This window comes from Carassius gibelio, chromosome A11 (assembly GCF_023724105.1).
Source record: "Carassius gibelio isolate Cgi1373 ecotype wild population from Czech Republic chromosome A11, carGib1.2-hapl.c, whole genome shotgun sequence".
Classification (NCBI taxonomy): domain Eukaryota; kingdom Metazoa; phylum Chordata; class Actinopteri; order Cypriniformes; family Cyprinidae; genus Carassius; species Carassius gibelio.
Window position 1 is genome coordinate 18,910,603 of NC_068381.1, and position 17,310 is coordinate 18,927,912.

General features: G+C 37.0%; 1 protein-coding gene, 1 non-coding gene and 1 pseudogene across 2 annotated transcripts; 1 reads left to right on the top strand and 2 right to left on the bottom strand.

The window, feature by feature from the left end:
* Window positions 1-15: 15 nt before the first annotated feature.
* Window positions 16-3,857, bottom strand: LOC128022582 (guanine nucleotide-binding protein-like 3; annotated as a pseudogene).
* On the bottom strand, window positions 2,496-2,572 carry LOC128022861 (small nucleolar RNA SNORD69). The gene has a single exon (XR_008186014.1). It is a non-coding gene; the product is annotated as a small nucleolar RNA SNORD69 (small nucleolar RNA).
* Window positions 3,858-8,445: 4,588 nt separating the features above from the next.
* LOC128022584 (dolichyl-diphosphooligosaccharide--protein glycosyltransferase subunit 1-like) lies at window positions 8,446-16,451 on the top strand. Its single transcript, XM_052610281.1, has 10 exons — window positions 8,446-8,815; window positions 9,520-9,584; window positions 11,490-11,796; window positions 13,327-13,536; window positions 13,759-13,951; window positions 14,034-14,133; window positions 14,227-14,365; window positions 15,383-15,502; window positions 15,582-15,827; window positions 15,905-16,451. Exons 1-10 carry the CDS (start codon window positions 8,582-8,584, stop codon window positions 16,085-16,087), a joined length of 1,797 nt encoding a protein of 598 aa, XP_052466241.1. The 5' UTR covers window positions 8,446-8,581; the 3' UTR covers window positions 16,088-16,451.
* Window positions 16,452-17,310: the final 859 nt, after the last annotated feature.

Below are 17,310 nucleotides of genomic sequence, written 5' to 3' on the forward strand. Positions count from 1 at the left end.
GTAAGACTTTTAACCTTTGATTTAGTCAGTTAAACAATACATTTTATTATGTATTAATACAAACAGTCATAGAGATCACATATTATGCACTCCAGCCGAGTCCCGTTTCACAAGCTGATTTCTCTCAGTCCACAGGTATCTGTACATGCTGGTGAAATCTTACACAAAATCTGTGTAGAAATCATATGCATCCTCATTGTTGTGCTGTACTGAAGTAAGGTCAATGTTGACGGAGACAAACTTTGCTTTTTTAGTTGGTTTGTCTACAGAAAAAAAAAAAAAAAAACAACAACTGAGACTGACGGAAGACAGTTACATCAAAAACAAAGATGAAGTCCATAAATGCAAATCAGAGAACATACCTTTTCTCTTTTTTGTTGATTCCTGAATCTCTGTCACAATCACTGAAACTGGAGTTTCAAACATGAAGTGTTTCAACATCAGCCATTTAACTGAATTCAGACTCCTGAAATCAGTCAAAATAAGAATTATGGATGGACGGCAAAACACTGTTGACTTGACACTCAAATTGTTGAAAAAATTAGCATTTACAGTTGGCATAAAAATGAAACTTCACCCTATTTTGCGAATGCATGTTATTGGTCTTATTGTGAACGATTCATCCACAAAAGTTTTTATTTAAATTTTTTTTTTTATGTTTAATCAAAATATCAAATATATCAAAGTATCATCAAACTGAAATGACGAGTTAGGAAATACTGGATATGATTTAGCACATCAAACTAATCTAATGGCATCATGTTAAATGCATTTTGGTTACACTTAAAATTGTGTCTCCCAATGCAATGCTTTGTGGTATTGTAAATGCATTACTGTAAACATAAGTTTACTTAAGTAAATGACAGTACGAGAGATGTTAAGTTGCATTTGAACCCCAAAGATTCGTTAAATATGCATTCTGAGAAACAATCACATTTATCAGATATGGCTTGTGAATATTAAATCTACTAGTGTTTCTGAGATCAGAGTTGGATTAGAAGGTCATCAAAGACTTATGTGAACAACAAACTCATCATTTCTCATCGTCTCTGATGAAATAATTGAGAAACATCGTTACTGATTGATCTGTAGTCTCTCATAGGAAGTACCTCCACTGTGTTGACGGTCACATCCATCTTCTCATCTGCTATGGTTGTTATGGTCTCTTTAGGTAACACACTGACATTGAGCACAGCAGTGGTGGGCCCCCTCGAGTTAAAACTTATACTGCTCGCTAAATTGGGGAATCGCACACCTGAAGACGAGTACACTTTGTTTAATTTCCACACCACAACATATCAAAACTAATCTGATTTATCATTAGAGGCTCAAATCATTCCAATCTCAGACACACCTTTCATAACATTCTCGTTTCCCTTCCTCACTACGTCCAAACCCAGATTTGACCTCAGTTCAGTCACGATGGCATCAGCGAGGTATGAGGGGAGGCCCTGGTGCTCTGCTGTAGTAACTCAGTTTTGGCCTAAAACAACATCACACAAAGCTTAGGAAGACAGAGACAACAGGCCAGAACTGCTGATTCAGGTTTAACAGTGTTATTACAGCATCACATCATCTGAAACTCACCCCGTCCAGTCACAGAGGAACGTCATGGCTGCCAGCTCTGTGTTAGGAGAGCCTCCTTTCTGCAAGAAGCCTCGTTTTTTGAAAAAAAAAAAAAAAAAGCGGTTAAAACCCTAGGAGTTTCTGTAGTCTGGGACATTATACTGTAACATTATCTGAAAGAGACACATGAGAAAAGATTGTCTTATAGTATGAGCTTAAAAAGAAACTTAACCCCCTCCAAACACAGTAAACTGACCCCCGTTGAAGTTTTTATATGAATGTCCCTTGATTTTAGAATCTGCCCGATCAATTACCCTGTAGTTTGTCTCAAACTGGCTCATACTGTGGTCAGAAGTGATGTGGATGCTTTCAAAATGAAAAAATTCCAGCCACTTCCTTCAGAACCAAATCAGGAGAGTATGATGTCTGAGCGTTAACAGAGACGTTAGCTGGGACCCAAATATCTTCACACTATACACTTCAATAGTGTTTTCTTCCATACTGTGGAAGTCATTATGGTCTATCAACTGTTTGGTCACTGTTACTCCTCAAAATTTCTTCTTCTGTGTTAAATAGAAGAACCTCATACAGAATTAGACCAACATAAGGACGAGTAAGTCCTTAGTCCTTTTTTGGGAGAAATATATTTTCAAAGCTTACAGACATGAACTTAAGCCACAAATCTCCAGTTTCGATGTGATGAGCAGTGGTTCCTTACATTTGAGCAGAGCTCTGACCGCTTCCAGTGGACTCTCCTCCTCCTCCTCCACCTGCAGGCTCCTGAGGACACCACCACACCCGGACTATCAATCATCTTCACCCTCTTAGTAATATGCACTTCCTGCTTGCATCTAAAAGGAGGTGGGAGGAGAGAATGTTATTGAGGCGGTACATCAGTGCCTTGCAGTGCCAGAAGAAATGCATTGTGGGATTTGAAGCTCAGTGTTGGATTGATTGAAGACTTCATGCTTTGGTCAGTCCAATACAGTTCATCATGCTTCAAATTCACTGCTGCAAGGACACCCAATAGTGAAGCTGTACCTGGTCAATCCTCTCTGTACACCATCGTGACATACTCGGATCTCGTTCAGACTATTGATGATGCTGCTCTTTCCAACATAAGGGAAACCTGAAGTCAAGATAAAAAAGATAAATGACTTGGATTATTTGTCAGCAGTGCCTCATTAGGTTATTGTGGTCCGTAGAAATGACAAGAAATCTTACCGACGATCCCAACTTGAAGCATGGTCTCAGCATCCTTCTCGTCAGCGTCAACCAAGCGTCTGCAGGAGACAGGCTCTTCCAAAACCAGAAGCTGCTCTGCTGTGATCCAGAACTGCATTGAATCCTCTCTGATTTCTCTGTTGATGTAAAACAGAGATCTTGAGATGTCAATATCTGCCGAGCTTTGAAATCCATCTCTTTGTTGTTTTTTTTGCTAAACTCACGCCAATAGTATAGAAATATAGTATAGTATAGGGGATCATTAAAAAAAAAATCTCATTAAATTAATGTTTCTTTAGCAAGGAGACATTCAGCTGATCAAGTATCATTAAAGACATTTATATTGTTTCAAAGGATTTCTAAAGTGAGCATAAGAGATTTCTTTCACTAACACATACACACAAAAAAGCTTACTGACCCCAAACTTTTAGCGGAATGTGCTAAAAATGTGTGTAAAAGTATCACATTGTTTTACACACATTCACTAACCCTCCTATGAACACCACAGTAAAAGCATGGTACTTTTTGCAAGCGATTTTAAGTTTTAGTTTGCTGACAAGAGCAAGGTCGCATCCGAGGCCTCTGCTCACTTATATATTGTGCATGGAGAGTAAAAAACCTCTTACCTTCTTTTGTATTTTGAAGGGTTTGGCACATGACAGACGTTTGCTCGCCTTCTTCAACTCTACAAAACAGACACGTGAGTTTGTCAGTGACTCGGTGTGTTTTACTACTGCCGAAGGTTTATTACATCCTTATGTAACTGTTTGACATAATGATTTCCGTTGGGTTTGTAATTAACGCGTGTTATTTATATATTTTAATTTATTCGAGATTATATACTCACTCGGTCTCTTCATGTCTGTCGACGCTCAAGCACGCGTTCCTCTCTCACAGAGCGCCGCACGTGTCACTGTTCCTCACTTCCACTTCCGCACTGTTAAGGGTTAATTTATTCCCCCCACTCCCCGGGGTCAGTCGCGGATAGGTGTAGAGCGCTGACTAGCCAATAGGAACGAAGGAAATTCCAGGGAGGCGGGACGAGTAAAATCGAATCCCGTCTCGGCCACAAATACTATAAAATGAGTTTGTATTCGTTTTTTTCATCTAGATACACTTTAAGTATGATTAACATATAATAAACGAACTTTGTGAACATATAGAATAAATATTGTAATAACTGTTCTTTTGTAGGATGTACAAAATGTGCAACAATCTTGATAAACGTACATTATAATAGGGAACAGTTATTTTTAATATAGAAAAATATATTAAATATATATCATATTATATTATATAAAAATAACATTTTGATAATGTTTCAGGCCTTTATTTTTAAAGAGACATCTATTTATATTTGTATAACTGTGTACAGAAAACCCATATATATGAAATATAATTAAAACTCACAAAAAAGTGAGTTTTTCATTTTATTTATAAAAAGAGTAATATACTTAAAAATGAAAAGAAAAATTTACCAAAATATATAATAATTAAATAAATATACATTATATAATCATAGATTATTAAACAACACCAACAAATTTAATACAAATAAAGATGTGGATAACAGAAAAAACAATAAAAATATGTTTTAAATTAAATAGTTATGTATGTTTAATAGTAACAGTTTAAACATTCAGCGTTTACATATCTGAGCAAGTCAATAAAATGTAATATCAATAAAAAAAGAAAATCAACAACATGTATACATGTTTTAATCAATAATAAAAAAAAAAACTTAACACACAGCTCAATACAGTTCAAACAAGGCCAAATTCTTATAGTACTGTAATTAACAAATTGAAATACATGAAACTATTTAAATGTATAGATTCAACAACAATAATAAAATCTAAAGTTGTGGAGAACACAGAAAAAAAATATTACACTACTAGTGAAATGTTTTTGAACAGTAAGATTTTTAATTCTCACCAAGCCTGCCTTTATTTGATCCAAAATACTGTAAAAGCAATTATATTGTTGAAAAATTTTTACTGGTTAAAATAACTGCTTTCTATTTGAATATATAGTAAAATGTATTTTATTTCTGTGATGTGCAGCTGTATTTTCAGCATCATTCCTCCAGTCTTCAGTGTCACATAATCTTCAGAAATCAGAATAATATGATTTACTGCTCAAGAAATAAATATTATTATTATTACTATTATTATTATTATCATCATCATCAATATTTTAAACCCCCCAGGGATTCTTTAAATAGAAAGATCCAAAGATCTGCATTCATTTGAAATAAAAAGCTTTCTTAACAATATCAATTACACCATTCTTTTGAGGGGAAAGAAATTACAGAAATTAATGCCTTTATCTTAGCAAGGATGATTTAAATTGATTAAAAGTGATGATAAAGATGAAAAATGTTGATGATGAAAATGTAAAAAATATATATATATATATATATATATATATATATATATATATATATATATATATATATATATATATATATATAAGATAAAAAAAGACAATAGTAATAATAATAATAAATTGTTTCTTGAATCATCATCAGTAAATCATCATATTATTCTGATTTCTGATGATCATGTGACACTGAAGACTGAAGAAATGATGCTGAAAATACAGCTGCACATCACAGAAATAAATGACTATATATATTCAAATATATAGCCTTCCTGATAATGTTCGGGGTTCAGACACACTCTCTGTTTAAATTTAGATTAAAACGCATCTCTTTCGCCAAGCATACGAATAATGTATCTCTTAAATTGTGAGTGCATTCTTATTCTTTATCTTTGGTTAAACTAATTAATTTTACTTTGTTGGAACAGCAGCTATGCTAATGATGTCTCTATTTGTTTCTATGTTTCGCCACGGGATTTACACAAGCTCCAGTCTGGATCCAGAACACCTGAGAAGAGATGATGCTGACCCTCAGAGGACCTCAGATGATGCTAACCCTGAATCAACAAACAGAACTAACAATTTTGCTACAAGTGTGACTGCATCATATAATAATTATTAATTATTAATTATATTAATAATGTTCATAGTCTGGCTGACCACGTCTTGTATTAATTTTTCTAAAAATCCTGTCAAACATGCACAAACTCACAGTCACCACTTATAAGCTACTACTAAATATTGTAGAAAACATAATTTTCTGTAAAGTTGCTTTGTAACGATTTGTATTGTAAAAAGTGCTATACAAATAAACTTGAATTTAATTGAATCGAAATAGAAAGCAGCTGATTTAAAATAGTAAGAATGTTTAAAATGCTACTGTTTTTGCTGTACTTTGGATCAAATAAATTCATGCTAGGTGAGCAGAAGAGACTTCTCAAAAAACATAAAAAGACTTACTGCTGAAAAACATTTGACTGGTAGAGGATTTTAAATAAAATATTTATTTACAGAGTTTAATAATAGCCATTCCTAACATTTAGTGTTTACAAAACTGAGCAAGATAAAATAACAATAGAGTCAATACAATTAATTAACACACTAAAGTACAGTGTAAACAAGGCCAATACTTCTGATGTTTTACTCAACAAATGGAAATCAATTAAATAATTTACAATTGTAGATTAAACAACAACAGCAACAATAATATTAATAATAATACAATTTAAAGTTGTGGAAAACACAGAAAAAAAAACAAGCCTTCGACCTGTTTAAGAAGATCCTTGCTCCTATGGTGCGTTGCCAAGAGATGTTCACGGGCAATTCTCAACAGATCTGTCCATCTATGGTCCAACACAAGGACCAGCCGTTCTGAGGGGTCCAGTGTGAGCTGAACGAGGGACGCAGTTATGACCGATGGTGTGGTGTTCTACAGAAGATGAACAGGATTACTTTATTGAAATATTTATCTTGGTGTCATGTGCACATATGAGACAGACAGTTTACACACATAAGTGCCTGTATGAATTATTTATTTACCTGCATCTGGAAGAAACCCTTCTGACCTTTGATCCTCCACTGTCTGTGTCTGGTGTGATGTTTTGTTGGACTGAGACCGTCTTTAGGGTGACCTACTCTGTGAAGGATGGGTCTTGACAGAGCATACATCATCTAAACATTCCTGAAATATAGATTCAAATTAAATATATATTTTATATTATATATATTATAATATTTTATAACACACATATATATATATATATATATACACACCATTGTAATATTATGCTTATATGGATTTATTTGCAACAGTAGCATTTCATTTTTATCTGTACAGTTTTAAATTATTTTTTTTTTTACATTTGAATATATTTTCTAATCATTGTAAATTATTCCTGTTATGAAAAGCTGAATTTTCAGAATTATTACTCCAGTCTTCAGCATCACGTCAACCTTCCCAAAATAATGTGTTTTCATCATTGTAGTGACAATGATAATATCAACATTTACTACAATAAGAAATGTTTTGTGAGCAAATAATCATAAAAAATGATTTCTGCATCATATGACAAACTGAAGAGTATAAATGATGCTGAAGAATTCAGCTTTGCATCACAGGAATAAAGTTAATTTAATATAGGATATAGTTATTTTAAGTTGTATCACACAGTAAATGTTGACAATTATATATATATATATATATATATATATATATATATATATATATATATATATATATATATACACACACACACACACACACACACACACACACACACACACAAAAACAAACACAAAAACAAACACACACACACACACACACACACACACACACACACACACACACACACACACACACACACACACACACACACACACACACATATATATATATATATATATATATATATATATATATATATATATATATATATATATATATATATATATATATATATATATATATACACACACCAGTATAAGAGAAACCTTTCTGCCCAGATTAGAAATTTTAATTCCATCATTCTCTGAACTGAGCGACACTGAGAAAATGTTCTTCTTACTGGGAGAAGATGATAGTACACCTGCACTAGCGGCTAAATATGTGTTAGCTATTCACAACGCCAGAGTCAGCTAATTTTCTAGAGAGACCGACTGTATTTATTCATTTATTAGGATAAATTGTGTTTATTTATCTATTTATTTATATTTACTATGCTACATATGACATGATTTGTAAATATATGTTTTGTTTGTTTGTTTTATTATTTACATATAATATGTTGATGCTTTGGCAACATTGTTTTCCACAGTCATGCTAATAAAGCTCATTTGAATTGAATTGAATTGAATATATATTGAATTGAATATATATATATATATATATATATATATATATATATATATATATATATATATATATATATAATTGTTTATGGAAACTTGCTTTTTTGGGTGATTAAAGATCAAAACTACAACATTTATTTGAAATATAAATATTTTGTAACAAGATGTGTAACTTTTTATTAGTTTGCATCCTTGCTGGGTGTAATTATACATTTTATCCCCGTTTACTCCACAAACTTTTGAGTTTTATCATAGCAGGATAAAGCATCCATGTACTTATTCCTTTGAAATGTAGGCTCAATCCATAGATATTTATATAGGTAGAGTCTTCATGTGTATAAAGCCTATAAGAAACAGTCGCTAATGAGGCATCTATCTATAAACATCTATGGTTCAGTCGTTCCGCCCTGTTGGTGACGTCACTCCGGAGGGAATGAATGAAGCGTCATCCTTCAGGAGCAGCTTCTGCAGCGCGAGGCCTCACTTCACGCGCAAACACGTTCGTTAAACAGACCTAATTATATTCAGTGACCTCCAAAACACAACATATACAGACAAGACCATGTGGAGCGGCGGTGCGGTGGGTTTCGTGCTGGTGTCGTGTGTTTTCTGCGCGTCGGTGTGCGCGGACGGGCTGGTGAACGAGGACGTGAAGCGCACGCTGGACCTGAGCTCGCACCTCGCGAAGATCACGGCGGAGATCCAGCTCGCGAACCACGGAACCGCGCGCGTCAGCAGCTTGACGCTCGCGCTGGAGGCCGAGCTCGCGCCGCACCTTGCTTTCATCGGTGCATCTGTGAGTCAATTAAATATGAAATCCATTGCGACTTTGACCTGTAGACAAAGCTAGCTAGCTATCACGACTGATGGACTCTGTTTTACATCGTGCTGTAACATTTCCCGTGCACAATTAACTCTTATTAGTTAGTGCTCATTTATTTATGATGCATTATTTTTGAACAGTATTTTTTTAGCACAGACACAATGGTTAGTGCAACCGGTAACCTGACCTAGCCAAATAATTCTGCTAAATTTGCAAAGATTATGGACGAACACTTAATTAGCGTAGTTAAGATGTAATGCTGGTTCAAATCAATACTTTAAATGAATTCTAATATGATGCATTTGCGTTATTGGGGTGTTTAATGTAGTAGTTGGCATTAGCAGTGAGTGTTGAGTGCACTTCCGCTCTGCTCTGTCAGGGCCAGCGTGACACGTAAGCTCTGGATGCACAGCTCACTTCCGTGCTCTCTCTCTCTCTACTGCAGTACTGTCCAGAGTCATTTGGCTTTCTTGATTTAAGTCTGCATAATCAGTTTTTGACCGGCACTGAATCAGCACGTCAAGAGCTCATTTGCAGGCAGCTGACATTCACCTGTAGACAAAGGGCTTGGATTTAAACCTTAACTTATTTTAGGGTTATGGATGGATTTGCCCTGTTTTTCTTTATGATGCATGTTAAGTTGTTCTGGTTTCAAGGCAAGTTTTTATCTTCACCAGGTAAAGGGGGAGGAAGATGAGGACGAAAGCCTGGAGCTGAAAGAGACAACTCTCCACGGCCAAAGGTAAAACTAGTAGTGTTAGACTGTTTAGTGTGACAAAAAAAAAAATATATATATATATATATAACGAATAAGTGCTGTCTCTGGACACAAATGAGCGATCAACTTCAAACTATGCACCAGTTTCTAGTTTTTTTGTCTTTATCATGTTCACTGTACACACTATATGTAAAATTTGCATTGCCTGGTCTTTATCTGAGGAAAAAGTGATTTCCACTGCACACTATTTTTATTTTTTCAAATAGCACAAGTGGCTTCTAGAATAAGCACAAACTGCTGTTTAGCTTTAATTTGAGCAGAATATTGCAATGGCGACCACTAAACTTTCAAATGTTTTCAACATGCACGTTTTTCTTTTCTTCTTTTCCCCCTCAAGTGCAGAGAGAGCAAGTGCATGTGGTTGCCAGATTGAGAAGATTAAGTAAAACACTGTGCATCAAATGCATGTATTTAAGAGAGCCTCTCTGATTGGGGGATATAACCCCTTTGAGATCACTATAACAATTAAAAAGTGATTAATCATGCAGTGATCTGTAGGCATCAGATAAAGCATTGTGTGTTGTTGTTTTCTTTTGGTTGGAGGTGTTTGTGTGTGCGCGTATATTATTTACAGCTCAAACTAGGGGTGGGCGATATCTCGATATTTAAAATATATCGAGATATTTTTTAAACACGATATGGATTTTGACATATCGTATATATCGATATATTGTTTATATTCTGATTCCGCCACTTTGCTTGTTTGCCTTCCCTGTGCTGTGCTCGCCCCCCGCCTCCTTGCTTTTGTCCCCTCTCACCTCGCGTGTAGAGAACTAGTCAAAAAAAAAAAAAAGACAACTGGCTCCATTATATGGAGATACTTCAGTTTTAAGGCGTAGGGCGAACGGCAGGCAGATGTCTACTGTAGGGCCCAATGAAACGCGGACGGAATCGCGGAATCCAGTCATAAAAATGGAATTTACAGTTTAACGCGGAATGTCACGGAATTGGTCAAAAAATTTTTTGCACTTACATCAAATCGCGAAATGGACTAATATCTGCAAATATTAACCCGGAAAAGTCTATTTAAATATGAATCCTGCATGTTCGTAAACGAATGGAGCAGAAGCTTCGTCTGTGTCAACGAATGGAGCAGAAGCGCGTCTTCATTCATTAAACACGGAAGCTCGCATAACACTCGCGCTGATTACATTGTCTTTCCTCTCTCTAAATAAAGACGTGAACACATGAGGAACATCTCCAGAACTGCACTGAGAGTCACTTCATGAGCATCTGACCGTTTGATTTGAGTAAGACTAGCTCATATCACATCATAGACTGTGGTATCACATACACAGAACTGTAAAGGTAAACCCGTCAAAATAAAAGTATTTGACAGAAATCTATTACTATTGTACAGCAGAATGTAGATAGCCCACTACTACTACTATTAAAATGAAACGAACATAATTTTATAAGGAATAATCACACAACATTTCTCCCATGTTTTATTTTTAATAGTAAATCCCCTTTAAATAATTAAAAGATAAATTAAATGAATGTTTTATGCCTTCATTTGATAATCAGTAAAATGTAAATACACAGAATTTCTGAAGGGAAAAAAACATTTCACATAAGGCTATTTTAAGAATTGTTTTTAACTAATTAAGTTGTTTTTATGCATTTATGCACACATAATTAGGTAACAATAAAACATATGGTGAAGAAAAAAATAAAATGTTTCATAGGCCCCTTAACATGTAATATTTGCCATATTTGTTTTTGCAGTAGTTTTTTGGGGGTTATTTTTCCTGTAAAGATATCGAGATATATATCGTATATCGAGATATAGCAAAATATATCGAGATATATTTTTTGCTCCATATCGCCCAGCCCTAGCTCAAACGTTTTTGTGGTCCCTTTCTGCAGTGGTAAATTCTTCGAGGCACAGTTACCGTCATCTCTCGCTCCGGGTGCTAAGCTGCGGGTGAAGGTTGAGACCGTGTTCAGTCACGTGTTGAAGCCCTTCCCCTCTCACATCACGCAGGCCGAGCAACAGCTGGTGGTCTTCCAGGGGAACCACTACCTGTACTCCCCGTACCCCACCCGCTCCCAGACCACCCGCGTCCGCCTGGCCTCCAAAACCGTGGAGAGCTACACCAAGCTGGGCAACCCCACCAAGAGCGAAGATTCGATCGAATATGGACCGTTCAAAGACGTTCCTCCCTTCAGCCAGGTGAATGACCATAATAACCGCGGAGTTGTACTGTATGTTTACATGATGATAATATTGTCATTACCAGGTAATTATGGAAATCATTTACAGAATGTTCTGGGACAGTCATAGTTTTCTCTTCTGCTCACCAAAGCTCATTTAATTGATTTATTATTATTATTATTATTATTATTATATATTTCAAGAACTTCAGCATCATTATTTCAGTCTTCAGTGTCGCATGATCCTTCAGAAGTGTTTTTTTCTTTAATTGAAATTTATTTTAAATATAATTTTTGTAACATTAATATCTTTTACTGTCACTTTTGGCTAGTGGTTGACCGATATATCGGCCGATATTTAGCATTTTTCAAATATCGGCATTAGCTGATAAGTTTTTCTGTTTCACAATATTGTGCCGATGGGTTCGAGGCAGGACTTTTATTTTGACGGTGCTGAGAAAGGCAGCCCCTGAGTGAACCGTGCTCACACACTCTCTCTTTTTTTACTATCGTTGTTAACCGTTCTAATACGGATAGAAGTCTGTCTAATAATCAGAACGGTTGAACAAAGGAATTAATGTATGCAAAAAGTATTATAACGATTGCTTATATAATATTTGTAATAGAAAGGCAAACATTATAAAACTTTCTCGTTTGCCGTCAGCATTAAGCAAATACGCATTTATATCATTTAAACAAACCTTTGAGTTGCTAATGAACATTTAATTTCACAAACCTTACAAACGTGGTTGAATCCAGCTGTGAGATCTTGTGAAGTCGGCACTTTTATCCAGCATGATCGCTTGTTCTTACTCTGGCTTTATTTGGAAAATATGATTCCCAATGCACACAAACTTCCCAGAATACTGAGTGCCCTGTTAGTTAGTGTTTACCGTATTTTCCGGACTATAAGTTGCACTTTTTTCATAGTTTGGCTGGTCCTGCGACTTATAGTCAGGTGCGACTTATCAAAATTAATTTGACATGAACCAAGAGAAATTAACCAAGAGAAAACATTACCGTCTACAGCCGCCAGAGGGCGCTCTATGCTGCTCAGTGCTCCTGTAGTATACATTAGTAGACCCTCTCGCTGCTGTAGACGGTAATGTTTTCTATTGTTCTTTGTTCTAAATAAATGCGACTTATAGTCCAGTGCGACTTGTTTTTTGGACTGATGCGATTTATACTCAGGTGCGACTTATAGTCCGAAAAATATGGTACTTCCTTTTTAATTATAGTTTAATTAAATGTTTATTTGTGAAAAATACTTTGTCATCTAAGGTATGTTTATTTTACACTTCTTTTTTGTTTAATTTCTTAAATATTAAAATTAATTACAAATAAAAAGAATTATATCGGTTATTGTCCCCCCTGCTTTCCATGATATCGGTATCAGCTGTCAAAAAACAACATCGGTCGATTACTACTTTTGACCAATTTAATGCTCTCATTTTCTATTCTAAATTAACTTTTTCAAAAGAAAAAAAAATCTTACTGACCTTATTTTTAAATGGCAGTGTGTAACATTTTGAAAACCGCTGGTTTGCAGGATGAGATGAAGATCCACTATGAGAACAACACGCCGTTCCTCACCATCAGCAGCATCACGCGCACCATCGAGGTCTCACACTGGGGCAACATCGCTGTGGAGGAAACCATCGACCTGAGACACACCGGTGCTCACCTGAAGGGGCCTTTCTCCCGCTACGACTACCAGAGACAGTCTGACAGCGGCATCTCATCAGTCAAATCTTTCAAGGTGTCGTAACTCTCTATTAATTGTATTCATTCTCTAAAATGCTAAATGACAGCTGATCAAACATACTCGCTCATCTGAAGATGGCGTCCCAGTAGCCGACTCTAATTAAATCCATTTTGGTCAGAGCTATTATTATTATTAATTTCTTTTCCATCACATGAAGCTTAAATGAAGCTTTAAAGCAGATTATGTAGAAGAAGCTCTCATCGTGTCTTCCTGCAGACCATCCTCCCGGCCTCTGCTCAGGACGTGTATTACCGCGATGAGATCGGGAACATCTCCACCTCTCACCTCCAAGTTCTAGACGATTCCGTAGAGGTTGAAATCCGTCCCCGTTTCCCGCTGTTCGGCGGCTGGAAAACGCATTACATCATTGGTTATAATCTTCCCAGCTATGAATATCTCTACAATCTCGGTGGGTGTCCGGTATCAGGTTAACAGATTCAAAACATTCCCTATTAAATTAAATAATGGCATGCATCCTTTTTGTCCTTTAGGGGATCAGTATGCCCTGAAAATGCGTCTGGTGGATCATATCTATGATGACCAGGTTATTGACCAGCTGACTGTGAAACTGATCCTTCCTGAAGGAGCCAGGTCAGCATCTGTTATGCTTCAGCATGAGCATATCTCACAATCAGATTCATCAGGTTTGAAGTGATGATTTAACGGGACTCTTGTTCTCCCAAGAAATATCCAGGTGGACACTCCCTACCCCATCAGCCGCAGTCAGGACGAGCTGCATTACACGTACCTGGACACCTTCGGCAGGCCTGTGCTGGTGGCCACCAAGAGCAATCTGGTGGAGCAGCACATTCAGGATGTTGTGGTAAGATAAGACTTGAACAGAAACCTCGCACCTGAAAGCAGGGAACATTTAACTGTTCATGAGGTAGATTGCCTGGGGGAAGAAACTGTTCTTGTGCCTGACTGTCCTGGTATTTGCGGCTCTGAAGCGCCGGCCAGATGGCAAAAGTTCAAGGAAGTTTTCCTTCCCGAAAACTGTTCTCCGGAATCACAAATGCTTCGGAAAACACCAGATTTCATAGTTAATGAATTACAGGCTTTTGTAAATCAGAAGCGTGTGCAAACTCACAATTAGTGTGACTTAATATTGAAGTTATGTGTCCAGGAATGCTGTGGAAGCTTCTGGAATCCCTTCTCCGGTTTGGCTCCAGTATATTGCAAAAATAAAAAAGTTAGAGATTGTCTATTAATGCATTTTAAGCCAGCTGAAAAAGTGCCAGATGCACTTCTGAAAATTGCAAGTTGGTGGCACTTGAGAATGTGTTGGTGGCACAGGGTTTTTCCAGACGAGAAGCTTTTTTTTTTTTTTTTTTTGCTATGATTTGTAATATTCACAGCAGTTATGTATTACTAGCATCTCATTTTGAAGAGCATTACTGAATATTAATATGCATAAGGAATAAGTGATGAGCACTGCATTTTATCCAAAGTTGAACTTATGAAATATTATTATGGATGTGCATTAAAATGCAGTTCCTTAGTTTGTCAAAAACAATGTTTACACACCATTTGCACGTAGTTGGCTGTACATTATTTAAAATACCGTATTTTCCGGAATATAATTGCACTTTTTTTCATAGTTTGTCTGGTCCTGCGACTTATCAAAATGTATTTGATGTGAACCAAGAGAAAACATTACCGTCTACAGCCGCCAGAGGGCGCTCTATGCTGTTTTTATGAAGTACGGGTGCGTTTGCACAGTAGCTCAGATTCTTCCAGTGGATCTGAAGTGCATGCAAAGTCAGCGAAAGTGTGCTTGTTCAAAAAGGGAACCAACTGAGTGTTCCCAAAAGTGAGCATTAACTGTCTTTCTCGTTAGGTTCACTACAACTTCAACAAGATCCTGATGCTGCAGGAGCCTTTGTTAGTGGTGGGAGTGTTCTACATCCTCTTTTTCACCGTCATCATCTACGTGCGCCTCGACTTCTCCATCACAAAGGTGCGTCTGGAGCACACAGTATTGTTGAAGTGACCGAAGGTGTCCCGTTGTGAACGGAGCTGTCTGTTTCCTCCGTCAGGATCCAGCAGCGGAGGTGCGCATGAAGGTGGCCTCCATCACCGAGCAGGTCCTGACTCTGGTGAACAAGCGTCTCGGTCTGTACCGCCACATGGACGAGGTTGTGAACCGCTACAAGCAGTCCCGCGATACCGGAGCACTGAACAGCGGCCGCAAGACCCTGGAGGCGGAGCACCGCACCCTCACCAGTGACATCAGTGCATTACAAGCCCGTCTCAAAGCAGAGGGCTCCGATCTGGCCGAAAAAGTAAAGCATAGCTTTTATAACGTGTTCCCAAAATGCCGCCGCGGGCTCTAAATGTTTTCCGTTCTCTCCGTCTGCAGGTTGGAGAGATCCAGAAGCTGGACGGCCAGCTGAAGGACCTGGTGAGCAGATCCTCTCAGGAGGCCGAGCGCCTGGTGGCCGGGAAGGTGAAGAAGGACGCCTACATCGACTCGGATAAAGCCTTGTCGGGCAAGAGGCAAGAGTTTGTCAGCCGCATCGACAGCCTTCTGGATGCCTTGTAAATCAAACCTCAGAAATCCAGGCTCCAGGGGGCCTTGAAACAGTCCCTGCCCTCCGAAACCGTCTCCTGCACTCAGACTGGACTGACAGACCAATAGTGTACACTCACAGACCATGTGTGTCATTCTGTGAACATCATGTTTGGGCCTTCGTGGGACGTGAGAGTGATTTTTGCAGGATGTGCATGTTGTTTTGTGTTGCTGAATGTGTGTGATTGGGAGAGGGTTTTATGTGTGTACTCGGTTGGAGAATCTTTTTTTTTTTTTTTTTTTTTTTTTTAGTTTCAAGTTTCTGAATGTCTAATGCAGTCTTCATTCACACAATCCAGAAGACCGGTTCCTTTTAATATTCATTTGCAGTTTTGGAGTTGGGTTTGAATTGAAATTGGCTCTACAGCCCTCACCTGAAAAACATCTGCACTTATTGTGCCCAACCATTTTTATTTCATGTTTTCTCGTGATTTTTTTTTCTTTTTCAGTTTTTTGTAAATGATGCATTTAATTTCTACAGTAAAATGATATGAATGAGATTGATTTTTGTACGCCAAGGGTAAATGTGACCAATTTTGATGGTGAAACGTTTTCAGTCCATGAATAAATAAGGTGGGAAACCAGACCTGTGATGTGAATTTATTTTTTGCAAAAGAAGAAAAAACATTTCTACTTCAGGCCATAAGACACCTGACAAAAAAAAAAAAACTTCTATAATCACTCATTGTTTCCATAAATATAATCTTCCCATTAAACATAAAATATCTGTGCTGTGTCTTGTTCCGAAGCAAAACTGCAAGCATGATGATGTTTTGGGATGTGAGAAATTGACACTTGAATACATTGCAACACAACAGATAACAAAGTTTATTTGGTACTTTATAGTAGTGGTTGTTTATGCATGCAATAGATGAGCCACAATATTTGTATTACTTGTTAAATATTGCTGCCACAGTGTCAGAAGATCCCTCTCTCTCTCTATATAAATCTGTATAATTACTGTGTAATTAACCCCTTCTTTCAAAAAATTCCCAGTTACCAATCAGTCTGTGTAGAATTAGCATATTCCCAAAACCAATTATTATTCTTGCTTTTTGATATGTTTGTAGCTCATGTTTTGGTGTGCTGGTGACAGAAACTGCGTTTGCATGTTATGACCACAGGAGGGCACTATTAGCACGTGTACAGCCGAGGCCAGGAGTTTTGAGAATGACACAAATATTAATTTTCACAAA